We start from the raw sequence: 27,841 nt of genomic DNA, 5'->3' as shown, positions 1-27,841 counted from the left end.
AAAAGCAGGATATCAAGCCAAAGTGTCCTACTGCAGAGATAGCTTTTAAGTGCACCCTTATCAAAGACATCCTGAATACTGTCATTGCTAATTATCATTTGTTTGTATCACAGTGGGGGCACACTGACTGCACATCTTTGATAACGGTTCATAAAATACTCATATGACTCGTAAAAAAAGCCCTAATTGTGCCTGTTGTGCTCTTTCTGAAATAGCCTGACAGGGTTGAAAGACGGCAGTGTTCTATCTTGGCTTAAACTTTTAGGAGAATTTCACAGTTGGAATTTCTTGGCGATGAAATTTTCCAATATCTCCTTAAATCCTGCTGTTTTTAGACCTTGGCCTGGTTTATTGTGCCATAGTATAAGCTTTTGCATGGAAAACGTAATCGGAAAAAATCACTGAAAGCGTAGGCGTACTACCAATCTCACCTTTCACTTCAGAGCTATATGACCTTTATCAGAGAGCAATGATATTTTTTTAAATTTTCGAGTTGAGAGTGATAGCGGCTGATCCATGCCCTTTGTTTTGAAATGTAGAGGGAATGTGGGGTGACATGTCTGTTTATAGAATAATTATGAAGGCAAGAAACAGGGAATAATTTGTGATGCTTTGCTATACATTTTACTCTATTTCAAGTCACTTTATATTCAACAGGAAGTCATAATGTTGTTACTGTTGCTGGGCAGAACCTTGTATCCTTGCCTTGGTGTAGAATTGGTCAATTTAGTCAATAGGTTTAGTCAAAGTATTTGCTGTGTTTTGCTCAAACCTGTAAAGGAGCAAGAACTGTTCTCAAAGATGACCTCAACATCTGCAAAAACTGGCGATTTTTACGTCTTTCCTCACTGTTGGATGAGAACTTTGTACCGTCAGACCGTTGAATTTACTACATTTGTTAATCTTTTTTCCTTTGACCGTTGCTATTGAAGCCCGATACACAGTACAGGACAGCCTCGATTTTTAAGCGTTTTGTCAAGTCAAGTCAAGTTCATTTGTATAGCCCATTACCTCATACAGTATAATGCCTCAAAGGGCTTTAAAGGCCCACACAATGGCTCCCGACCTAGCCTGAACCTCTCTAAGACAAGGAAAAACTCCATAAAAGTGGTCCCCTCTCCTCCGTAAACCAGGTGTGCAGTAGGAGGTGAAAAAAAACATTACAAAGACGTTAAAGAGATGGAATAATAGAATAAGTACAACTGGTTGCTTTTCTGGTCATTATGAGGCTTTCTCCCCTGGCGAGTGAACACATACGCCGGAGCTAATCCTCTTCTCCGTGGAGCCCCATGAGGGACCCCTGAGGGCGCCCAGGAGCCATCGGTGGGGGCCCGGGGCCTCCTGCTCGGGGGAGGCTGCAGCAGCAGCACCACTAGCAGTCAAGCAGCGGGACTCCAGCTCCAACTTCCCCAGATGCTGACGTCAGCTGGCAGCCTGGGCTGTGCTCGCCGCTCCGGACATAGCGCCGAGAAAAATGCTGCTCTCCGTACCGCCAAGGACAGGAATCAACCCATACAACGGCTATAACAACAGAAACAACAAAAAGGTAAAGGATTCGGACATTTTCTTCAGTTTTACGCTTGTTCGCCCCGCAGGGCAACACGGCAGCGTGTGTGGCGACAGAAAAGGCTTGTGACAGTGAGCTGCAGTGTCCTTGAAAAGCGAAACGTTCTGAATTTAACTTAAGACTTGGCGGAGAGAAACGCCGCTTTCGGGCGGCAGCGGCGGGGGGCTTCTAGGTGGGACATTTCCTTGCCGCTCGGACCTGTCAGGCCGGGGCGGTCCGGTGGGGGGTTATTTATTTTAATTTTGTGGCGTTTGTGTGCCACAGTTTGGGGCTGTCGATACGGGCTCTGCTCACTCATTTGAGGAGGAAAAAAAGTCAATGGTGGAGAGCAACTTTTATGGGGAACTGTACCGAGCTGGGATAGCGCGTCTTGTCCGCGAATGTGCCCGTGCAGGGTGGGGGGCAGGGTGGACACACGGGCCGGGGTAACACGGTGGAAAAACACACGGTGCCTCTTTCTCCCCTCGCTGGATATCGACACTTTTAATCGGCTCTTCATTGTCTGCGTCGCCGCGTAAGTTTGCAAAGTTTTTTTTCTCCTCGTTTCCCATCTGAAAGCGGAATATGCCCCACCCCTCCATGAATCCCACCAGGAATACATTCCCAGAAATGATGAATGCGCTCCTGGTTACGCTCTGTGTTGACATTGTCACTTTGTAAGCGCTCTGAAGAGGACAGGAGAGGATATTAGTGTCCATGTTATGAAACAATATGGAGAATATTGAGGTAGTTTAGTGTAGAAAGTATCCAAATTACGCCGATGATCGGATTATTGTTGATGTTTCTTCACAGATTCTCGTTTGTTCAGACAGACTGTACAGTTTGTCTCCCATGGACATCAGAATTTAGTAGCGATCATAAATCCCTTTACATTAGACTTAAATGATATAAATAACAGTATGTTTGGATTTTGCATCTGGTTTTTATCCTCATTCCTCTCTGTTCCAATTTTGTCTGGCTCAACCAGACTTGATTGTGTATTGTGTTTGTACTGTATTGTGATATAATTTGAATGAACCTGTGTTGCAAGTTTATACAACATGCTTGTCTAATTAGTTAATTACTTTATATGTAATGCGTTTTGACCTCCTTTAAGTCACCATGTTCACATCTGAATGTATGCTGCCATTATCAGATAAACAACTCCTTACCATAACAGATTAATATACCAAGAAGCAATGGGAAATATCAAACATCAAATTAAAAAGAAGATAAACTGAAAAAAGTAAATTTCCTAAACTGTATTAGTCCAGAGAGAGCTTCAATGTGGATACTGAGCTGTTGCAAGACCTCAATAATGTTTTAAGTAGCTGATTTCCTATTAATGATCTATGGACAGTGTGTGTGTTGTCCTTGAATGCCCTGCTTCAAACAGCAGTGACTCTGTTAATATCAATGCCACATGTGTACTACGCATTAGATATCCACACACACTGGATAGGTGAGTTAAAACTGTATTTTTTTCTTCATAGTGATGTTATTTACTTTTCATATCCACACCTCCCACACACTGTTTATAAGCACATTCAACCTTCCATTATACTGTCATTAAGGCATTAAATACATTTTCCCAGAGTTCATGTATGCACCATGTGACTGAAATCAGCACAAGTTGAAGTATGCTTTGAGAAACAGACCTAGATTATGCCATTGTTCATAGATATATTCCGGCATGTAAATGTCTCAATCAGATTAAGCCACATTGGGTGCAAGCATGCAGGTAAAGGTACAGAGTGACTATGTTCACGTTCACACAGCACTACGATTATTTGTTTGTACCCCAATTTATGTAAAAATGCAATTAAGCCTTGTACATGCCTGGAGTCTATTATACATTGCAGTATGAGATTAATCTGCCCATTGGGAACATAACTGAGAAAACATACGCAGAGGCGGTGTACTATGTTTAAGATGTTTACATGCCTTTATAGTCTAGGTCTAATACTCGGAGTAAGTATTAGATTTGTGCAAATTTCAGTCACATTATTGTGTTTACATGATGTTTGAAAAAGACGTTTTATTGCCTTAATCGCCGTATGATTGAAGCCTTAAAGTGCATGTAAACGCCCTGAGTGTCAGTGTGAGGCCAAGCTTTATGCTTTTTGGGACTGATTGCTTATAATGAGGCTGATCCAGGAATGTTCACGCCGAGTCTCTCCAAAAGTCAAACCAGCTAAATGCCTTAATGTATTTCCATCTCAAGTACGTTCTTTATGTCCATCGGTGGCGCTTCACTGCACATTATGAATAGATTGAGTGGGCTAGATTTAAAAAGGGAAACGTGAACCTGGGGTTTCCATGATTCTGATAATAACATACCATCTGAGCAAGGTCATGTTATCAGTGAAGTAAAACTAAAAAGTAAGGAAGATAAGAAGTCCAGCATGTTTTCCTCCTCTAGTATGTCAGTGGTCCCGAGCTTTTTTTAAAAGTTCACATCGAGGTCAAGTTCCTGTGTTATGATTCCTCACATTTCCTCCTGCCTCCTCCACCTCTTTCTCATTCTTTCCCTCTGCCCTTGTCCGTTCTGACATACCTGCAAAAATACACTAAACAAAAGGCTGGACACAAAGTAAACATGTGGAGGGGCCAACAAAATGCTCATTGTGCGCAAGCTGATAACTGGACGAGATGAGTGAAGGTGTTCGGTGTTTGTGTTGCGCCTAAAGCCAGCTGCTCCTCCCCTGACTCAGCATCTGATTTCCTGCCTCATATAAATAACATTAATGTGCTCAAATCAAATTTGTCCGTCTCCTGCGTCACACTTCCTGGATGGAAAACGGAGGCGGCTTGTCGCTTCTCACGGTGTCGCGGCTTTGTCAAATGGCTTGTTGTCTGTGAGTCAATTGGATTTTTATTTCTCATCTTGGTGGGAATTTAAAGGTGTTAATGCCTCACTAGTCACTTCAATGGAGCAAAACACAACGAGCACAATAAGAAAGGAGAAATACATTTAAAGGAGCATCGAATTATCTGTGGGATGGAAAGAGGCCCACTAAAAAGACCGTTCCGCACATGGCGCAATAACAGAAGTGAGCACAAACTTTCAGATTTCACCACTTCTTGCTCATTCTAACCTTTTGTGAACCTGTGCTCTCTTTACCTCGACCGTTGTATGATTTTACTTCAGTGCAGCACTAGTTGACGCTCAGACAGGCAAGAGTGGAATTTTTGGAATTTAAAAGTCTTAACAAACAAAAGCAGTTGGTTGAAAGACTCACGTTGCCATATATACATCATAATCCCAGTGAGGCGAGTGAAATGTGTAGCATTGGTTGTTTGTCCTCTATGTTGCACTCGTAATCTGAATAATAGCTCATGTAGGATAAAAATGCTTCATGCAGACACCTTCATTAAAACGCGACGAGCCGTTCTGCAATAGTTTGGCAGGTAAAGCAGGTTTGTGTCGCCATAGGTTGTCGGTGCTAATCTTGAGTGGGTCAATCTGTAACCATGCTGGGTGCATATTTACATGAGCTCAATGAAGTTTTGTGACATATGGCTGGAGAATGGCTGGAGAAGAATCATGGCTATTAAAGAAGAAGAAATAATAACCATAATATGCACAATAATCATCAATTTTGTCCTTTGATGTTCCAAATACAACCACAAAACTCGTATTCCGAGAGGTAGATCAATGATTATGGGAAATAAAATAAAAACTAAGCTTTGAGAATTTGGTAGAACCATGGCAAATGTATGTTAACCAAGTTCAAGATGAAGAACAGAGAGTTTACAAGTAACAGGGACAAGTATTGGCAGTAATTAATAAAGCCTGACAGGTACTGGGTTGATGCACCGCCAATACTGTGATTGATCTTTAAACAAAACAGCCAAAATGCATCATCCTTCCACATGTGCTGTCCACATGTGCTTGCTGCTGTTGTTCTGGATTTGATTCTAAGACAACAATGTTAATGAATGTAAAGAGTTGTGACAGCCATAGATCTAAGCTTAATCCTCATTGTTACTAAATGTCAAATACGAAGTGTCCTTGTATGGGGACACAGCTCCCTGGAGCTCAGAAAGGCTGGGCGTTGTTTATTTTAAAGTGCATCAACCGAATGATGGAATGTAAAAATGTCTGAGGTTTCTTCCAACTCATTAAGTCAGTATAATATAGGGATTCACTAAAGGTTAACATCATGTGAGTGTTATTTCATACTGATGGATGCAATGCATGACACAATCTAGGTATGATACAAACTTAGTATTTCCAGAACTAAACATGTTTGGTGCAAAATAACAATAGTAAATTATTTCTAAAGGCAGGAGTTCACTTTCAATTCACATTGAATTGTTGGTTGTCGTTGAGTTTCCAGTACATATGTACTATAGGATATACTTATATACGTATATAGTGTCAGGTAACTGGTACAGCATTAATTTTGCGTACAGGTGAAACGATAGCGACTTGTTTACAAAATTAATGGAATGGAATGGAATGCAGTCTGAATAATGTATTCTGCAGGCGGTGTAAAAGGACTCGGTTTAGTTACATTGTCTCTTTGCAATGCCACAGATAATTACTGTGTGTGTGTGCGACATGCTGCTATACACCAAATATGCTCACGCAAGCATGTTAAGCAGGAGGAAATACATTACATACCAAAAAGAGCAGCTGGCTACTTTGCCATCTTTGCATTTTTTGCATTAAGTAAGCTGGTGTTGGTGCCTTGATTCTTGCTGAACTGGACCTGTCACAGCCACCTTTGTCCCATTGGCTCTGCTCCAGGCACTGTATATGTTTATCCATCTCTGGCCTTTGTTTAATGTGACAGTTGTTTAGAGTGGTCGCCGCCCAAGGTGAACAGGTAGAGGGAGAGAGAGCGAGCGAGCGAGAGAGGGAGAGAGCGAGAGACAGAGAGAGAGAGAGAGAGCGCGAGAGAGAGAGAGTCCTTGGAGAAAGCACAGCTGTCAGAAATTTGATACCTGGACTGCAGTGATGCCAGACACTGAGTGTTTGTTAGATCTCTCGCTGCGCTGTGGCCAGTGTTTATAGGTATCTGTTTCCAAGCTGGCGAGCTTTCGCCACCTGACCCAGTTTGATGGCCAAGTGTCCACGAGCATGTGCATCGAAAATCTCCTCTGCAACAATCTCACGAGTTGGATTATTTGGTGCACAGTCTGTAAAGATAAAACAAAGGAGAGGGAGAGAGAATGAGAGAGAGACACGGAGAGAGACAGAAGGGGAGGAGGATTCGGGGACGAGTTGGGACGTGACTTAGGTGTCCCTGTCACCAGGTTGGAATGCAGGGCTTATCATTCAAATGGCGGCGTGATAAGATCAGGAGTAGACAGAGAACTTCCTGTCTGCTGTCATATTGAAGATCACAGTTTTACCAGCCACACAGTCGTCATCTGTCTTAAGCCAGTGTAAAAGTATTAATCATACCTAACGTGTATCTTGTATTTAGAATTAAAGCAGCTTTTCTGTATTTCCTGTGACATATAAACAGTCTATTTGATGAAGTGGATGGATTTCCTGTCCACACCCTTATTTATCAACATGACAGACAAAGGAAATGGTCTGATTTCACACAGTGCTGAATTTATTGTGCTCAAACTATTTTCTGATGGATCAGGAATTTATCAACTATTTTAATACCAGATAATTTTAACCATTTATCAGCTGAAATGGCACATTTTCATTGGTGAGAGCTTAAATATATTTAATATATTACTGATTTTATCCATCAAGCTGTGTATATCCATAGTACTATTGGGAATGGATTCCTTTTGGATTTGATTTTACTGTTGGTAGTTAATATGATTCCTGTTACAATTCAATACTATTTTCCTGGTATATCCCAAAGTGTGAGCAGCAGCTCAGCAGAGTAATTTTACACACACTCATTCATCCAGGCTATAAATCTGCATGTTAACATGTTTGTAAGGCAGCTGGTCACACAGGCTTGGCTCTTCACTGGGAGAGGAGACGCTCTGCTGCAGGCGGCAGCAGCCAGGACACGGGGAGGTGGGCACCCCCAACAGCCAGGAAATCTGTGGAATTCTCCAGGTCAAACTGGGGTCAAAGGGAAAAGCCCCACAAGGAGAGAGAGAGAGAGAGAGAGAGAGAGAGAGAGAGAGAGAGAGAGAGAGAGCTGGGGAGAGAGAGAAAGAGAGAGCGAGAGAGGATGTGAAACAGACGTAGCAGGAGATGCAACATTTGGAGATATCGCTGATATGATTCAGTTTGGCGGTATATGGATATTAATCATGTGTTTTTGTTTTGTTTTCAGATATTAGAGTCAAAATGGGGAACCTACATTTAACGATTAAGGAAATAATTACTAATTACTAATATGTCATCGCGTGGAATAGAATCAGAATCAGAATAGGCTTTATTGGACATATTTGCACATACAAGGAGTTTGCTGGTGTAGTTGCTCTACATGTACACATTTAATATAAAAAAGTACATACTTGGCATTATGTGGGAGTGGGCTAAAACACATTCTTTGATGTGCATATTTTGAAGACAAAGCAGCTGAAAACTGCATGTGATCGCCCATCTGTTGCCTTTCCTGCAGAGTTAAAAGGGGCTACTGGGCTGCTTTGATGTCTTCTGAGCAGAATGATTTTTGGAGTAAATAATGCATTCATTTCTTCAATCTAAGGAATGGGTTGGAGTCTGTTAGCAGTTGTAAAGAAGTCCAGTTTGAGATGTATTTCCTAGCAAATCATATATTTTGGGACTGTAGTCTGAATGTTAACATGGATGTTAAAAGTTGGATTGTAGTCATTAAGTCATTTTTTGTTCAAAATCTTATCAAACATCACAGTCAGACCAGTTAACGGAGCTAGATTATGTGAATGTAATTTGACTTTACATGTACAAACATTGTGAACGCTCCTTCACTGTACAATTAGCGTGAGCGTCCTGTACATGTGCATTACCTACTCTGCATTCTTGCTTTTTCTGGAGCAAATCCAAAAATCACACATCAGGAAATAATCCATTTTTATGGGGCAACTTTTGTCCTCATTGACGTAAGTTTGCGGGCATCTTAAACACACTTTTGCCTTTTGCACAGTGGGACCCTCCAAGCCTGTCATCATTGGACAAGCTGTGTGTGTCAGCTCGGTCATATGACATTCATTAACAGATTCATTAAAGTCACGACAATTTCTTACATTACAGTGTATCGGTAATACAGGGGTCATTTTTGTGCCTTTATCGAGCTTGTTGTGCGGCTGTGTTGTTGATATGTTCCTTGTACAGTCTGAAGCTTGAGTTTGTTGCGCTGTTAAAGAGTGTGTGAGAGAGAGATTATGTATCTCTGCTGTTCTATTCTTTCATCCACAAATTAGCAACCTTCACACAGCACACTGAGGAGATGGATTAAACGCACTTCTTTGTCTTTTGATAACAAGTTAAACCCCCTCCAATTATTCGCAAGGTCATGTACCCAAAAGATCGTATCACCTAACACTTTCAATTGCTCCATTAATCCCCAATTACAGCTATTAATTAAGAAAGCATCATAATTCGGCCAATTCTGATATGATTGTGCCATCTAAGACACAGACTTGTAAATGGTGTGATATTTTCATCAGTTGTTATCTAATAGCATGGAAAAAGACACTAAATGAGTTGATCTTACCCGTTGCTTAATCACTAAACACGTTAAACTAAATTAAGGCACAGGGGAGAATAAAGTTGCCAAACAGAAGAAGAAGTTGTCTTGCTTTGGTGTAATCTTACCATGCAGCTGATTTCTGTTGTTGTAAAGAAGACTGCAGTTAGATCAATACTTTGCAGAATAATCGATTATCTTGTTTTTTTAATCGTGTAGTCGATTACGATAGATAAATTGTGACAGCCAACTCATATCACCAACTAACACCGTGAACGTATTCTGTTGTAGTAGCCTGTAGTGTGTACTATTCTGTTCTATGTACACATGCATTTGTGTATGCAGCTCTTCTCTTTGTTTTACTTCAGAGCAGGACTTGCCACCGTCTTATTTATCGTGAACAAACAAATGCAAAGGTTTGGGCTCTGTCAACAGTAGTGTAGGAGAGGATTACCCTCAGAGGAATGAGTGTGTTGTTGAGGGTGCTAGGCATGCTGCTGGCAGAAAAGGGGTGGGAGGGGGGAGGGGGGGTCTTAGTGGACACAAAGCGGGACACCATGCCTCATGGACGGTGTCTAATTAGGGGGGATTGGTTGGTGTTTCTGGTGGTCCTGTTGTGGCTGTGTGTTCCTGCTGGGCTTTTCCCTAAACACTACCGGTCTGATCACTGACCCCCTTCCTCCCTCCAGAAATTAACCCATTGTCCTCCTGTGACAGGAGGACAATGGACGATCTAACAAATGAGGCACTGCAACTACTCAGGGAGGCAGAGATCTATCAGAAAACTGGCCTTCATACGCAACCCTGAATGATAACTCTGGGCTGTCAGATGAAGAGTCACTGAGTAACCGTTTCTGGCCAGCATGCTCTGCTCTTAAGTGTTGCTTTTTTTCTATGTGTCTGATTTGGTGAGCAGCCAATGGGCCTGTTCCTGGAAAGAGGAATGTTTTTTATGAATTCCTGACGAATGAATCGATGAAGAAACCTCAATTACCCCACTAATATATATTGCTGTTCGCACTTACAAGATCTTTTGTTTCATTTTTTTCAACTAGAACCACAATTTAGTTCTGAGATGAGATGGCACATTGCTTACTGTGGTACAGAATTAATCGCAGTGAGAAGTTGATTGCCATGATTTAAAGATTGGCTCTTAGTGCTCACGGTTGAGATAGCCTACAGAAAAAGGCGTGGATGAGGTTTAGTTGTGGTATAAGCTTTGTTATGTTGTGTGGCATGAATACAGCAGGGTAATACAAACACTTGCAACATGAGAATGTCATCCAGTAATGAACTCCTGGAGAGCTGTTGTTTTTCATCTTAAATCCTCTGGTTTCTGTTCTGTTGTTTAGATAAATCTTTCAGACCGAGCTTAACCGTGTTCTTGCTTTTTGCCTTTTGGGATCTTGCTGGCTCTTCAGCTTAGACGTAGACGTGAGAGGGAAAAGTCAGAGGACTCAAGTTCAACAGAGACGTACCAGCTTCAACAGATGATTTGCTTATAAACATCTGCTCTTATCAGCAGAGGAGAAAGAGGCGGATGGCACTGTTGACGTGTAGTCTATTGCTTAATTCCGTGCAATCAGACTTACTAAATGTTGGGCTGAGTTTTGTTAAGGCTTTGGTTTGGACACACACCGCAAAGCATTTTTTGTGGTCCCAAAAGTAAAAAAAATACGTCAACCAGTATGTAGAAAGCATAGGGGGCCCCCTTTTCCCTATATGAAGCGGGGAGGCAGGAGGCCCTACATTCCCCTCAGAAAGCTGTATTGGTGAGTGTTGACATGAGGGCTGCATGATATCACTTTATGCAACTCCCACATAATCGCCTCTCTCATGCAAGAGTCTCTTTTATCAGCCTGCACCACTAAACTATTAATTTCTTTTACATTTAAGAGAAACAGCACAGATGTCCTTTAATCAAGCTCCCGGATCATTGTTTTTAGACATAGCGACGCTAATTATGACTTTTTCTCTTCTCGCAGCAGGCCTATGTGTCCTCCGGCCACCAGATGGCGCCCCCCAGTCCCAACACTAACAGCAGCAGCAACAGCAGTGGTGGGGGAGGGGAACAGCTGAGTAAAACGAACCTGTATATCCGCGGCCTCCATCCTGGAACTACAGACCAGGACCTGGTCAAGCTCTGCCAACCGTGAGTACATTTCAACAGCAATGCGAAAACAGAAGTCGGAGAGGTGTGACATCACAACGTTATGATGTCACTTACCTGTCAAAGCTACGTAACTACGGTTCTGATGTATTGAAGAGTTCCATGTCTCCTTATATGCTAATACAATTCCTCTATGTCGTTTAAATTGCAGTTTGGTCAGGATTTCACCGTATTAGATATTTCCAGTAAAATACTCCATTTAATAAGATAAAGTAGACCAGACATGGAGACGCAGTGTGGCTGACAAATCCAGCACTCAGATTTAGGGGAGGCATTTACGTCACCATAGTTACAGTTGCACGCAACCCATTGTCCCAGGCTCCCCTTGCAGGCTGATGTGCCTGATGCCAACATGTATGAATAACAGAAACCCGCAATGCGTTTTACTTCCTGTATTTGGCTCGGTTTCCTTTCTCTGTGAGGTTCGTTCCAGGTCAAAGGCACTAGGGTTCGATTCAACCAAAACAAAAAGTGTGAATGCGAAAGCACCCGAAAGCTGCTTTAGAGCTTTTAAATAGGGACACTTTGAAACCTCTTCAATGTTTTCATCTGCAAAAAAAGCCATTGGTCCACTTCTGCTCTCCCCAGCTGCACACTAAGTGAAAACATGGTATTTTGTAGTCCATGGCAACAACCATGGACTATGAAAGGTCGAAACTCCAAAATGAAACACACACTTGCTGGCTAGCCTCGTTCTTTGTTGGTGTATATAACTAGTTGTGTAGGTGGGTGAATTCAAATGTGTCACATGTTGTGGAAGCTCAGTGTGTTTTAATGTGATCTGATTTGGGCCTGACAAAATAAAAGGCTCGCACACGGAAGGCTGTTTGCTTGAGTTATATGGGGTTTGACAATTGTTTGTCAATACAGTCTACATAGATGGAAAAGTCATTGTCCAACAGAATGTCACTGTTTGGTTTTGTGTATAGCTTTGGTGCTGGTTGGTTTTACACTACGGGTTACATTTGCCTTGAGTCAGACCAGAACCCGGGTAGGTCATCCTAGATCATCAACCTGAATCTCAGTCCAAGTTAAGTGGACTCAGTTATGTTTAGATAGTCGTCCATGATGGCAGAGAGTTGTGTAGATACTCCTTACTGCTTTTTTCTTGAACTCGCTGCCAAATTTGATCGGGCGTGGCTCACAAGAGAATTATTCCACTGTAATCAAACTTGGTGGATATGTGCACTCACTATATTCAAAACATGAATGCAAAACATGAAGTGGTCTGATGGTGTAGCTATAAAAATGACACTTTCATTTTTGTGACCCAGATCATCAACCTGAATCTCAGTCCAAGTTAAGTGGACTCAGTTATGTTTAGATAGTCGTCCATGATGGCAGAGAGTTGTGTAGAATCTCATGAACAGCTGTGATGTCTGCAGCTATTCTCTTCATCTGACGGGCACAAGAAATGGAATCGTTTGCAGCCATAATTTAATATTCAGAAAGAAGGTTGGAAGGCAGAATAAACAAAGGCAAGGAGAGCATGATTAAATTAGATCAAAGAACGCACAACAATCCAAATTGTTTTCAAAACGGCAACGGCTCAGATGGAAATTGAGGACAGGGGGAAGTAACGCTGAGAGTCAGGAAATAGGAGAGACGAAGGTAAAGACGGCGAGGGGGCCAGAGAGGGGTAAGTCATCTCCTCATGTCCTGATCTAACCTTCCACTTTTGTGAGACTGGCTTGGGTGCAGGGAATGTAGACGTGCACACTGTGAGACAAATCCAGTAATAAAGTACACAAACTGGCTTTGGCTCCAGGCTTCAGCTTCATGTCACAGAAATGATTTATGTTCAAATAGTTAAGCCCCTGTGAAGCCGGAGAGAGAACACCCATGCCATGCTTTTATCATTTCCACGGGCTCTTAGTGCTAAGACTAGATTTGATAATGCCACCATTTGAACCGCAACCCCTCCCTTTGTTATATTTTTATTTGATTCTGCCATTTAACCATTCTAACTCCCCATAAGCCAGCATCAAAACTTTCAAAATAACTGAATAGGATGACGAATGTTCCATGGCTTGTATCTAATAGTCATGTAAACATTGGCGTGGGTGTATACATTTGCCTAGTCAAAGTTTAAAAAAAGTTGAATTGGACAGATAGAGCCAAGAAAAGCTCACATACTTTTTGTTAAAGACTGGGATTTTGAGCTTAAAACAGGAACGTGACAGAGGAAACACTGTAGAGAAGTGTAGAGAGGCCATTTTTGGGGGGTACTCTTCAATGGGAACATAAGTGAGTGGGAAGAGAGTAGCATGGCCTGCTGGGAAAGAATGTCCCTATATGGGTCAGAGCTATTGCAGGGCTGCTGCAGATGGGGCGAGGTAAGCGGAGGGTCACACTGTCACTGCCTGCCAACCTTTGAACTTTCTGTACGGGAAAAACATGTAACACACATGTAACTTTACTTTCACCATAAGTTATGCTGTCAGTATGTTTGCTTATTCGTTTATTTGTGTGTCTGTCAGCAGGGTATCTCAAAACCTTATTGACAGACTTCAATTCGGCAATTCAGCCTGTTTTTTGGGTCTAAAAGGTTTGAACCCAAATCCTTCCATGGTTTCCTTCCGTGTTGGCCACACCCATTTTTGCCTAACTAGATTTTCCACCATTTTATTTTGTTTAGGTCTTTGTTTATCTTCTCCTTCAGTCTTGGGTCACTTGTCACAACGTTTCATGTGTAGAATGTCTGAACCAAACTGGACAAAAGTTCTATATCGGTTTTTGATACTCCTTACTGCTTTTTTCTTGAACTCGCTGCCAAATTTGATCGGGCGTGGCTCACAAGAGAATTATTCCACCGTAATCAAACTTGGTGGATATGTGCACTCACTATATGCAAAACATGAATGCAAAACAAGAAGTGGTCTGATGGTGTAGCTATAAAAATGACACTTTCATTTTTGTGACCTAGATCATCAACCTGAATCACTATTGGAAGCTTGTGTTTGCGATGCCTCCAGTTAACCTCTGTATGATCAACAGGGGTTCAGTGATTTGTGTTGTATGAACTATTTTAAGCTTGCATGTATTGATGCGTCATGACTGCTTTGCAACTTGCAGAAAAGGTCAGCCGACTTTTAAGCAATGCATGATGAATATATAATGCCTGATGACTTGCACACAAATCTGCTGCAGTTTGTTTTATAAGAAAGATTCATTTTCTGTGTGTGCAGGTGCTTTCTTAACTAAATAGATATGAGTCACTGTCATTTTAAAGGTGAATACTTGAGGCTTTGGTGTTTCCGCCGCAGCTGTCTTAGTCAGATCTGAGTCATTTGGCCAAACGCCCTCTAAAACGAGGAGCGTAGGACCCAGCGGTGCGCAGAGGGCTGTGATGTGAGGGTGGAAAAAGAGAGGAGAGGGACGTGGTGGGAAGGAAAGCAAACCGGAGGGGTGAAGCATCAGGTTACAGAGTACACTCCGCCCAGACGCCATGTCGCCCAAACAGAGGAACACCAGCTTCCCTCACTGCAGACAAGGGCAGGTCTATTATACTGTAGTGCTGATGCACTGTCTTAAAGCACTGCATTCCATTACGCTTCACATCTATTACAACACTTTTCATGGACAGCACATTACTGATTTTCGTACCATGAATGTTTAATGATAAATGCATTAATTGATTCTTCTCTGTATAGTGTTATTGATTGGCCTCTGTCCTGTTTTCCCACTAAGAACTTTGGACTTAAATAGCACAACAGAATGCCACTTTATACTGTATGCCATACCCTGTGTGGCTCCTTCTCTACAAAATGGATCAAGCATATGTACGCATTCCCTGGAAAGTCATTATCTCAATTTGCTGGGCAGACACAGCTTGTAGCAGCACTTTACGGTCTCATTTCATGAAGTGAGATGTTTGGACAAAAATACCTAAGAGCAGAGCTGTATTTAGGAGCCGACAGTGCTTGGAACACATGGTTTCAGCCCTGGGGTGCTGTCTCCTGCCTTTTGAAAACAACAGGGTCCACCAGCAGACAAAAACAGAAGGGCGGAGGCAGACAATGTTTACTGTGACACTTATGATCGGTTTAGGAAGACACAATGGGTTTGCGCAAAGTATGTATTCATGTTTACACCTGCAGCCATAGAGCCTGAGGAAGTGAGGGAGGAGTGGCTTGCAAGTGGTAGGAGCAGATTCCTCTGTTTGCCCTGTAGTCACCTCTTCAATCACTGATGACTTTTTTGTTTTGTTCTTGTCTTTTTTGAAGGTATGGAAAGATTGTGTCGACCAAGGCTATCTTGGATAAAACCACAAACAAATGTAAAGGTGAGCAAAGTCATTTCCTTTCATTTAATCACTCAGATCTTACATTGTAAGAGACATCAGAGGGGCAATGGACTTTTACTAAGTGGATGTACAGTAGATAGTACTACATTGAGTGACTAGTGTTTTACTTACATTTCCATTTTGGGGTGCATCTGGGAGGCTTGTTTCCTCCACAACATTCCAGAGATGTTTTTTTTTACTGCATATATCTCATGGGTTACAACAGGCAGTATAGTAGCAACTTCACTGCACCATCAGGACTAGTAACAATGTGGTTCCTTCAGCAAGTTCGATTCCCTCTTGATGTAGCGGCCATTAGAAGGATGGAAAATAGAGTTACTGATGTTTCCCCCGCAAAGTCTATCTACTGTAAGGACCTGCACCCCCCTTAGCACTCTTCGTTTTGGTGTCTTTTATTTTAACAAAAGCTACTGCAACTTCTGAATATCTGAGTGAGGGAAGAGGTCACCAAAACAAACAAACCAGCAGGACAAAGAAGAAGGGGAAAAAAAGAGGAAAAATGGCTGGAAAATTGACCCATGGCGAGACATTTTGGTCTTGACGGGACTGCTATGGGATGCCAGAATGTGTGTTAATGCAAACACGACACCAGAAAAAGGCTTGGCAGTGAGAATAAGAGAAATCATGTGACATTTCCAGTAATATTCCACAATCTCTGCATGCAAGGATTTCAAAAATGGCACCGGTCCTCCTGTTCGGGCTGGGAGACGATCCATGCAGCTCTTCTTGAGTAGTTAGAGTAGTTACCTTAGAGGCGGAGCTTGGAAGTAGTTCCAGAACAACCATTTTGGCACTAAAATGGGTCTGGGCCTGAAATGAAGGAAAGTGCCCAACTTCCTGAAAATGTTCCTGTAGTGTGAAAGGCACCTAAGGTTACTTTACTTTACGTGTTCACATTTTACATTGACTAAGTGAAGAACATTGTTATTGTTATATTGTTATATTGGATATGGAGAATCCCTAAAACTGACTATGATTTTTTAACCAGAGGGTAAAACAAAACTATGAGAGTTCACAGCATTAACACTTGAAAAAAAGTGGTGAAAGTCAACTATCACTCAGGTAAATGACTCCAGTGCTTCTCCCACTGCTGCTTCTTGTCGACACCTTGCTGTTTATGAAAAAATTGATAGTTCTAATCTGTAATTGTATTGCAGGTTATGGGTTTGTGGACTTTGACAGTCCAGCAGCAGCACAGAAGGCAGTTACAGCTCTGAAGTCCAGCGGGGTCCAGGCTCAGATGGCCAAAGTAAGTTTAACCCGTGTTCATCCGCAATACGATCTTGTTTAATTGTCCCCTTCCTCTCACCCCTGGGCTTTTCCTTCCACCGTATTGATCTGTTAGAGAGCCCCTCTGGTAAACCGCGAACAGTCGTGGTCCCTCAAACAAACACGCAGGCGAACACACAAAACAAGTTCACGCTCCCTATCTGTTGCCGTCGCGCCCTCTCTATCATGTTAAAGATCTGCTGTGATAGGCCGGCAGTAAATGTCCTCCTGCAGAGGTTACAAGATGAATGCAGGTTTAAAGGGAGGTGTGTACGCTGCTTTGCCTCACTGGAGGCTAGTTCTAATGATAGACAGTTGCAGAAACACCTCCTTCAAATTGAGACGTTTCACACCACTCCCTCTCCCTTTTCCTGTTAATCCTCTGCCCCCCCCTCTTGTTTTCCTCCATTGCCCTCTCCGCCTCCTCCACTCTCCGTTCGCCTCGCACCCTCTTCTCTTCGCACTTGTGTATGTTGCTAACCTGCTCCTGTTTGTAGCGCTTGTGCCGAACTCTTTGTCCGAGTGTCTGCAGTCAAAGCAACTCTTGTCGGCCCATTAAGCTGATCCCCTCTGGCTCTCGGGCTCCTCAATGAAGGAGCCCAGGGGAGGGTGCCACTACACCCACCGTCAATGGGACAGGCACAATGGCTTGGCATTGTCCATCATCTGGGCCTAGGCCTGGGGCTGACACCAGCACTTAATACACACCAATCCAACGTCCCTGCCCTGCCCTCCCTCAGTTCTGCACCCAAACAGCACCACTGCAATGTAACACCGCGGTCTCCCTCAGCCCCGGCCCTGGAAAACTGTAACAGATCCACACTGCCAGCTGACCCGAGCCAGTCCAGTGCAACTAAACACTGGTTCTAGGTTCACTGCAGCTCCTGGGTAGAGTGCCACACAATCCTGTGTATCGCAATACCCTACAAGTGCAACTAGATACCAAAACTCGACTCACCCAGACAACATGTGCTCAGTCAGAGGTGTTGATAACCACTATAAAAACCTAAATATACACAGCTGGCTAGGAGCCACTGGGTTATTTCAGGTCACAAAACTGGGCAACTCTTTAAAATCAATGTTTAAGATCAAACACCACAGTGCGGTTTGACCAGTTTGAACGGCACGTCTTTTTTGTGCGAGCCTCCGCTGTGGCTGCGCTCGTGTTGTTCTGCAGCAGAGCGAGCCACGCCTTGCTCTCGCCCGTCCTCAGTGCGTCCGCCCGGTCCCGGAGAGGGCCACCCCAGGCTCCGGGCTGCACCACAGCAGGCCCAGAGGAGCAGTGTGCGTAGGGACATGGGGAACAATGGCGGGGTTAAAAATAGCCTCCTCCTTTACTTCCCAGCACCGCCCTGTTCAAACTCAGACGTCAGCTCACATGCAACACTCCATACACAAGCAGGCAAATCTGCCAAACACACAGACACACCTCGGCAGACTCGGCTTATCTGGGGCCTGGCACAAATGCTGCCGTGACGTCTTGGCAGATTCCTTTCACACGTGCTTGGGTTGGGTCCAGCAACATTTTCATACCCAATCAGGTTGAATATTGTTTTGAATTAGGACCTTTCCCAGTCAAATGTTATGATAATTGATACTTTTATACATATATACTTTGATTATTTGTCCTGCAGAGTCTGTTTCTTACTGTAAGAGAGGCTAGAAGGATTCATAATTCAAAAAGCAAATTCCGAAATCTATCTGACAAAATGTCGACTAAATATTGTGTGTATTTTGACAGTTATACTGTTATACTATTAATTTTTATACTGTTTATGACAACAGTGTCCAGTGTATCAATCAAATCACCTGTGTGCCGTCCTGAGGTGGTTCTGTACATGGTTCTGAACATAGCTGAATCTTCGTTTTTGTTTTTAATCTGTTATGTTGTCATTCGAGTAGTCAGTTATAAGCGATTAATCGTGGCGGCTCCAGGGTCTTAACCCACGTTGTGTTCTTTGGCGTGTGACCTCAGTATGTACTTGTGTCTCATAATTAAAATTACATAACAGGTCATTAGTATTGCCGCACCCAGATTGACTCAGAAAATAGGTTAGCTCCTCCTGTCCTCGCCAGGTGACTGACTGCTAACAGCAGAGGCCACTTATGAGGGCAGTAAATCACCATTCCAGAGGACAAAGCGTGGACACCTTTAATGCCATAAATGCAGTCATAGATTCCTCACATCCAGATCGATGAGCTCACAGGAAGCCAGAGCAACTTCCCATGTCACATTCAGCTGCACCTCCGTGCCAACTGAGGCGACTGTGTCGCATCTGGCTACTTGCGTGGACGATGCCTTGTTCGCGCGATTATCACTGGAATTTCACTTCTGTCTGCCAGTTTCTGTCATACACGGATGAACAGCTTTGTTATGTGTGGTTTGCTATCTGACAGTGATAGTTAGGCAGTGGGAGCTGAAGTGAAAATGAAAGAGAAATAGAACAGGTTTTTCAAAGAAGAGATGTTATCAGCACTCATCTCTCCGCTCGTTCTTCTTTTACGCTTTCATTACTCAGGACTCCCACTACTTCCTATCATGTCAGTTCCCTCCTTCTGTACACAATATCAGCTTATTATGCCACTCATTTCTCCCGGCCTCCCGTCCTCCTCTCTCTCTCTCTCTCTCTCTCTCTCTCTCTCTCTCTCTCTCTCTCTCTCTCTCTCTCTCTCTCTCTCTCTCTCTCTCTCTCTCTCTCTCTCTCTCTCTCTCTCTCTCTCTCTCTCTCTCTCTCTCTCTCTCTCTCTCTCTCTCTCTCTCTCTCTCTCTCTCTCTGTATTCCCTTCCCCTCCTTTGGCCCAGCCTCTCCTCTCCTGGTTGCCAGGCTCCCGTTGCTCTGGGAACTATTTAACTTCATGCCTGGCTTCCTGTCTGTGTCTGCACAGTCACACAAGGTTTCACTTTCAAGACAGGCTCACCAAAACGTCTCTAAATCACTGAAATTGTCACGGCTCTTTCATTTGCCTGCAGCTTCGCCATGTTACCTTATTAGACAACATTTCAGCCACATTATCTTTGCAGGGCGATGTAGATTTATTTGTGAGGAAGTTTACTCATATCCGTATTCATAGTTGAGTCATTAGAGATTAAAGTGTTATCTTTATTAGGTCCATAACATGAGATGTGATGAAGCATTAATGTGCCAACAGAGGCAGTCGGCATTGGAAGTTTTCTTCTTCTGTAATCACAAACTGTGTTCTCCTAAATAATTTAACAGTACAGGTCATCTTATCGCCTTCTGTTAGAAATATTTCAACTTAATTTCAAGTTTTGTCAGTCAGGTTAAGGGTTATGGTGGATGGTTCTAAATACTACGGCACTCACGAGGATGCAAGCCGGCGGCAAATAGCAGAATTTCATAACACTTAAGCGTAATTGCAAACCAAACACTGCATCATAGCTGTTGACTTTATCTAGAAAAACCGATCCACAATTCAAACAGAGCTTGATTGGAGCTGCAAAGTACATTTACAGAATTATACACCAAGTTCAGCCTCCTGTTCAGCTGGGACTGCAACCATATTATGCGATTGGAGTTTTCTTCGTTGCTCCTTCTTCATCTCTCTCAGTATTTTCTATTGCGATATTATATTCTTGCACAAAGCACAAACCCACCATTAAAGAGTAGACAAATGGAAGAGGAGATAAATAACGCTTGGCAACAACTTATTAAATTGTAGGAAAGGGAAACTTGTAAATTATCTTATAACACAGATCCTCATACCCCCCAAAAAAACATATCATCATCATATTATAAACATGGTAGCATGTTTATAATATTGAAGTGGTTCTGGTACCCCGACTCCACTCACTCCCGGAACAGCACGGTTAACTCGCCGCCAGTCGGACAGTATGGAGTCTGCCGAGTCGGGGTACCGACGCCGCTACAGGACGCACTTTGTTTGTTATTCAAAGCAGGAGCTTGCTTCATGCACGTTTTCTCAGCCAGGGAAGCCGATTGATTTAATTATCAGACTGGAAGACAACCTGCACCAGGATAGTGCATAGGCGTTACTGTTTAATGGCCATGTGTTACAGTAACGTGCTGCTTATGTAGATACTAACATCGGACTTCACCGCTCCCACCCTGTAACATGGTGGTGTTGTAAGGGGAAATGTATCTACCAGACCATCAGTGAACAACACATCCCTTTGTTTGTATCTAAACACAGTCTGTATGTGTATTGACATTCATTTCTACTCTCTGTACAGCAACAGGAGCAGGACCCCACCAACCTGTACATCTCCAACCTGCCAGTGTCTATGGATGAGCAGGAGCTAGAGAGCATGCTCAAGTCCTTTGGCCAGGTCATCTCCACACGCATCCTCCGAGATGCCAATGGGACCAGCCGCGGTGTGGGATTTGCCAGGTTAGACTGTAACACCCTGATGTAATACAGGACTCCATGGTGGTGTGTGTCAGTAGGAGATATTTCATGCTTATGCAGTGTATGGCCACAAACACAACTTAGTTAAAGAGCAGCTCTGGCTTCAATGTCACATAAACAACATTCCATACGTAACATTCAAGTTTGGCTTTTTGTTTCAGAATGGAGTCCACAGAGAAGTGTGAGGCCATTATTCAGCATTTCAATGGCAAATTCATCAAAACTCCAGCAGGCGTGCCAGGTTTGTCTCTTAAAGGAGCCTGATTGCTGTTGTTGCAAGGCTTTTGTTTTCCACCGTGACTAATTATCTCTCTCGTTTGATCTGTTGCTTCCGTAGTGCCCACAGAGCCATTATTATGTAAGTTTGCCGACGGAGGTCAGAAGAAGAGGCAGAACCAGGGAAAATACCTCCAGAACGGGAGGCCCTGGGCCAGAGACGGAGAGACGGTAAAGTGGACGCCTTGGAATCCTAAAGTATACCTAGTGATCATCTATCTTACCTTTCTCATGGCACAACAAAGTTTCTAAGTTGAATTTGATCCATTGCAGTCTTCGCTCGCAAAACTGTTTAAGTACAGATTGTGGCGGTGATGCATGACCTCACTGTTTCTGAATGCTTTTTATTGTTTTCCCAGGGAGGAATGACGCTTGCGTATGACCCTACAGCCTTACAAAATGGGTGAGTGGAATGCATAGACTGACAGAAAACAGTCCCAACCCTCCAATAAAATCAGTGTAGTACGCCAAATCTGGTATAACACTGCCCCCCGCAGGACTCTAGAGGAACTAAGACACTATTTCTCACTGTATGAAGATGGACGTTGACGGGATTGTTGACATGGTGTGTTTTCTTCACTTTGCAGCTTTTACTCATCACCCTACAGTCTGGCTCCCAATCGAATGATCGCCCAGACTTCCCTCTCCCCCTACATGCATTCTCCTGTTTCCTCCTACCAGGTAGCACATTTCACTATACACCTGAGACCAAATAATGCATCAGTCAGGGTAGGATTGTATTTTAAAGCCATACAGTCTTAGTATGTTTATAAAAGCACTGAGGGGCCTGTGAATGCAGCAGAGTGACTCTCACACCATTTTGTCTACAGGTGCACAACCCGTCCTGGATGCACCACCAATCATACCTCATGCAGCCAGCTGTGAGTTGACCCTCACTTCTTCCTCAGTATCACCGCCTCCGTCTCATGTTGCAATATTGTCGCACAGCCCGCAGCGTGTCCTCGAGTCGCACGCCGTGTTCTAGTCCTCATTTAGTCTTTGCGCATTCACAGGGCACTGTTCTTACCCCAACGATGGATCACGCCATGTCCATTCAGCCCACGTCCATGATGGGACCTCTCACCCAGCAGCTGAGCCACCTGTCCCTGGGAAGCACGGGCACGGTCAGTACCAATAGGATAAACACGTAATACATTTGCGAAGAGCTGATTTGTAAAAACAGATTATCTCCAGTTTTATACTGATGTAGCGCTTCCCTCCCTCTTTGTTCCTCTCTGCAGTATATTCCGGCCAACACAACTATGCAGGGGACCTACATCCCCCAGTACACCCCAGTGCCTCCATCCAATGTCCCAGTAGAGGTATGAAGCACTTCCCTTCAGACTCAGAACGAACCTCGCCTAACAGCACGAAACTTTGAAATATCTGACCTATATACTTGGTATTTCCTGATTTCCAAAATCACTTGAACACAGCATGAACACAGCTTGCATTGCGCCTCTTTCTTAGGAGAACAGTGGTCAGCAGCAACAGGTTGCCATGGAGACTCCTTCAGAACACACAAACTACTCGTACCAGCACACCAAGTGAAGCTAAGGTATGGACACAACAGATGTACGCACGCATGTACACACTTTTATAAGACGGTGAAGCAGTCGGAGTGAATGTTTCGAGGTGATCAGTGCTGTGTATTGATCCACTGATCGGTATTGACTGAGTCGTTTGTGCTCCCAGGTCGGCTCAGCGAGACGGCTAAGGGCACAACATGAATCAAACCAAACACGATTCAGCTGGAAGAGAACTGTGCTCCGTACCATCAGCAGGCACCTGAACTTGAACATGGATGACAAAAGGAACGTGTGCGTGTGTGTGTGTGTGTGTGTGTGTGTGTGTGACTGTGTGTGACTGTGTGTGTGTGTGTGTGACTGTGTGTGTGTGTGTGTGTGTATTTTTTTTAAAGGACAACACTTACTTCATCAGATGTTTCTGCTCACTTCTTCCAGAGTTGCTCAACCAAAGGTGGGAACCTTCTCCAGTGAAGCTTTGCTCTATTTTGATAACTGAGAAAAGAAAAATAACCATAAGTTTTAAAAAATAAAACAAAGAAAAATAAGAAAGGAGGAAAAGACACAGAGCATTATTTTTGTGCAAGTAATATAACAAATTCTTATTTTTAAAAAGCATTCTGGAAATTTCAGAGTGATTCAAGGAAGAGTTCAAACACAATGTGTCTTTTATTTTTTTGTAAAATATGCAACTTTTATTTTTATTTCCTGGTGTCTATTGTTTTCTATTTGCCGCAGTGAGGAAACAGTTTGTACAGATTGAAAGAGTGGGATCGTCTTAGCCGCTCTGATGTTTGGCGTTTTGGGAGGCAAACCGTTTAAAGCTACTTCTTCCTGTAACTGCTGCACGTGTTTCTATTCACGCACAGATGATGATAACATCCACTGTTTATACTGTCGGCAGATTCAGTTCACTCTTTCATAAATGAACAAAAGACAATCAATAAGTTCTATTTATGTTTTAATTAGAGTTCTATTTTGTAGAGTTAGAGGTTATTTAATACTTTCGTCTAAAAATGTGCTGAGATGGACGTTTGGAGCATTCACACATTCATAAGCTCTGTTTGGGAGGTGAATGGAAACAAAATTATTCTTGTAATGATCACGATCAAATTATTGATGCTTGGATCATTTTAAGCTGAATTCAAGTCCGTCACAAGTGTAAGTTTCACACTAAAGCTAATTTTTGTTTTAACGTAATTCCATGTTACATGAGAAGTCCATGAGAAGTGGTTTTAAGCGGTTTTGTTCAAGCAAATAATCAGGTATCACTAGATAAATGAACCCTCGGGAGTCTAAAGATGTATTTCCGCTTTTTAATATTCATTGAAATTGGCTTTTATTTGCCACTGAAAAAGTAAAAACATCTTGTGAAACTCTTCATAAACAACAAACCAGGAATGTGGACGAATTTTCTCAATTCTGAAATGGAAAAAGCCTCCAGATTCATTTCTGTTGTGTTATGTGGCAAACAAAAGCAACATTTAAAAAAGAATTAAACTGCAGATATAACTTTAGACTGGTGGGTTATTAATAATTTCTAGGAGTAAAACAGAATCAATTACTTTAGACACAATAAGAGTGAGTAAGAATGATATAAAAAAAAAGATTATGTGTACAAAAGACCATTGCAGTTACTAAATTAAGATATAGTTTAGCAGAGCAATGAGGGAAATTGAACAGAAGACTAACAAAGTCCCAGAAGAGAAGAATGAGTGAGAGGAAAGTCTCTTTTTGTATCAATGCTGCTGTTGTCACCTGAGTTTGATTCTGTCAATGATTTCAGCTTTTTGTTTGTAGAAGTAGTTGTGAAATTGAGTTGTTTTTTCTTTTGTCTGTCACTTGAAAATCTTTTGAGCTATTTTGCCTTATTTTGTTTTTGATGAATTTTATCTTTAAAGTAGGTTAGAGTTTAGCTGTAGAACAAGAGTAGATGTTTGCTTTTCTCTGTGTCGGGACTGATGCTGTTTTCATGTGCGTTTGCACAGAGAGAAAGTTTTTTCCGTTTAGTTTTTACACAAATTACTGTTTCCAGATGTGTTTGTAACAAAAAAAAGGAGAGAAAAAAGCCTTTTCAGAGTCGAGAGCTGAATCAAGCACTCACTTCATTTAGTCGTTGTTGGTCCAGAAAGAATCACACTCAGTATGTTTACATGCCTGCAGCGCGTTAAGTCTCTCTGTAGTCTCTGCAGTGCCTCCTACTGATGGAATTAGGAAAACTGCGGTAATCCATTCAGCCACGCCTACTTGAATTTGGCACCAGATTTCAGGAAAATGGTCAGAAATATCGAAAAACAACGATTTTTTTTTACGTTTTGTTACAGCTGAGCTAAAATCAAGAAATTGGGGGAAATCATAAAAATTGTGGAAAATGAACTCACAGAGAAAATGGGCGTGGCTTTTATTAATGGAGAGATTCATCAGAGGATTCCAGGGACATAATTGTGATTCTATGACTTATAGCTCCAAATGTTATAAAGGACAAAGCTGTCATTAAAACGCCTTAAAGGGGTTCCGTCTGCATGTAAACGTACTGAGTGACGCTGCGTCCGAGGCTCTGTACATACAAGCCCGCCGACGTCTGGGCCCTTCTAGCATATTCAGTGTAGATCTCATCACGGCAGACGGCAACACCTGGATGCGTCAACCTTTAATTTATACATAAACATCGAAAAACTGTAGATATGTAGATAATAGAACTAAATGGTTTTACAAAGGACTGCTCGCTAGACCGTGGAAGTGCCATTAAAGATGATTCTTACAGCCTTTAGTGAGACAGCAAGTCTGAATGAATTTGATCCGAAATTCCGCAAAAAACTTCTAAGCTAAGCCTTAACGCTTTTCTCTGGACAAACTGCCTGATATCTCACAGGGCCGACACTCAGCTGTACATAGAGAAACGTGTGGGAAAGGTCACCAAGCAGTCACGGTGTCTTTGAATCCAGTGAAAACACAGAGCGATCAAGATTTTCTCTAGGCTTGTTTTCGGGCACCGTTTATTGATTCTGATGATTTTTTTTTGTCTTGATGATTTTGTTTTTTCTTGTTTTGTTGTTGTTGTTGTTGTTGCTGTGTTTCTATTGTTCGTTTCTGCAACCAAAGACATTGTAGCCATCCATCCTTGTTGGCCGAGCTTTCTGACGCCCGTACGCGGCGCTCATCCACACATACAAACACACACACACAACACACACACACATAGTTGGCATGTCCTTATTTCATTTCTACAAGAGTGACAAAAACATAAAATGCAGTAAGTGTGTGTTTCTTCAATCCATCCTCACACACACACAGGGATCAAACAACAGCTGATTTTCACAACTCAATCATGTTTACCTGCGGAGGAATCCAGCAGTTTCAGTGGTGGAGGATTGGAGGTTGCATGTAAACAGACTCATCCTGAGTTCGATTACCTACAGAGGGCATTGTGCAGTTTGTTTGACGGTGTCAAACACGACTAAACACGAGAGCCATTTTGTAAATAGTCTACTTTTCCTTCCTCCTCACACCAGTTCATTCGTTTCTACATGTGCGTGTGTTTTTCCTCTCCTTCTCTCTCTCTCTCTTTTTTTTTAATGATGAATAACCTGTCCAGATTACACAGTGAATAGCAAGTTTTCAGATTCAGTGCACCATGAAGGAAAATGTCATGGATATTGTTTGTATGTTCAGAGGAAATAAATGATATTCCATGTGTTAGCCATCACTTTTACTACGAAAAGGGTTTTGGAACTATGAAATGACCGCGTTACAATGCAGTGCTTATTTATTTAGTTTATTTATCATGAAATCATGATGCTCTCAAGATGAATTTGCATCACATCTGAAACGTTGGAATCTTACGACCACCTGTGGTTTGTTCTATAGAGACGATAATTGAAAGAAAAAGCTTCTTGCACTTATGAGAAAAAACATGTTAATGCTCTTTTTGTCCATCCTCGCGTAGATTCAACGGCTTATTTCATAGTTTCAAAATGTTTTGCTGCTAAAACAGGATTTCCAAACAGTCGGTCAGATGTTGCCCCATCTGGATCTTCAAAATGTCTCATGTTTATGTTTTTAATTTGGTTGATACAGAGTTTCCTCAGCCCTCCTTTACCGCTGACATGAGGGAAATCGTTTACTGTTGTTTTGGTAAGAAGCAATTTTAGCTCTTCACGTTTTCTATTATTGAAGATACGAAAAAAATCGTCTCAAATTTTAAAAAACTAATTAGAAAACTACAAAACACGTGTCATGAGGTTGCTCAAGCGGAAACTTTGTATGAAGCAAGTTTGTGTGAATCAGTGATGCGTTGAAAATCCTTTGGGCTCGTCTCCCTCGCTGCTTGTGAACAGTTTTCTTATTTATACAAGAACTCATTTTGTACAGTTTTGTTAGAGGAAAGAGGTTTTGATATTTGGTTATTTTGCAAAAGCCACTTGGCTACTTTTGTCTTCCTGTGCCAGAGTTGCTAAATTGTCTGTAACTTGTGTTTTTTTTATTGATTGATTGAAAATTTCCTTCTTTCTTGGTTTTCTCTTTGAATTTGAATATGTCTGTTTTCTTTTTTTTAATAAAAGTCTTGTTTCAATGTTTGGGTGAATTTTAATTCTCTGTCTTACGGTAATTTGTAGAGTGGCACTAAACACGTCAAGAAGAGGGCGATGTCATCATCAATTCCATCATTGAACGACATATAAAAGTTCTCTTGATAGTTGCTACAGATGTGGTAAAAGCAATTTAAAGGAGTTCTTTAAAATATCCACCATGTACACA

General features: G+C 42.3%; 1 protein-coding gene across 4 annotated transcripts; it reads left to right on the top strand.

Annotated features, from left to right (window-relative positions):
• Positions 1-1,386: 1,386 nt before the first annotated feature.
• On the top strand, positions 1,387-27,656 carry LOC143005296 (RNA-binding motif, single-stranded-interacting protein 2-like). 4 transcript variants are annotated; one of them, XM_076156610.1, is made up of 14 exons: positions 1,387-1,546; positions 11,136-11,299; positions 15,544-15,602; positions 16,781-16,872; positions 21,106-21,263; positions 21,443-21,522; positions 21,619-21,728; positions 21,917-21,960; positions 22,145-22,238; positions 22,388-22,438; positions 22,571-22,681; positions 22,799-22,879; positions 23,028-23,115; positions 23,253-27,656. In XM_076156610.1, the coding sequence occupies exons 1-13, from the start codon at positions 1,475-1,477 to the stop codon at positions 23,106-23,108; spliced, it is 1,197 nt and encodes a 398-aa protein (XP_076012725.1). In that variant the 5' UTR covers positions 1,387-1,474; the 3' UTR covers positions 23,109-23,115; positions 23,253-27,656. The 4 variants fall into 4 exon arrangements, with proteins under 4 accessions (XP_076012725.1, XP_076012723.1, XP_076012724.1 ...); XM_076156608.1 differs by having other exon boundaries at positions 21,619-21,755; XM_076156609.1 differs by having other exon boundaries at positions 1,388-1,546; positions 11,133-11,299.
• Positions 27,657-27,841: the final 185 nt, after the last annotated feature.

Source organism: Genypterus blacodes, unplaced genomic scaffold, assembly GCF_046128005.1.
Source record: "Genypterus blacodes isolate CSIRO-AG114 ecotype Tasmania unplaced genomic scaffold, CSIRO-AGI_Gbla_v1 ptg000070l_1, whole genome shotgun sequence".
NCBI lineage: Eukaryota > Metazoa > Chordata > Actinopteri > Ophidiiformes > Ophidiidae > Genypterus > Genypterus blacodes.
Note: the sequence above shows the minus strand (reverse complement) of the source record. Positions and strands in the feature narration are given on the sequence as shown.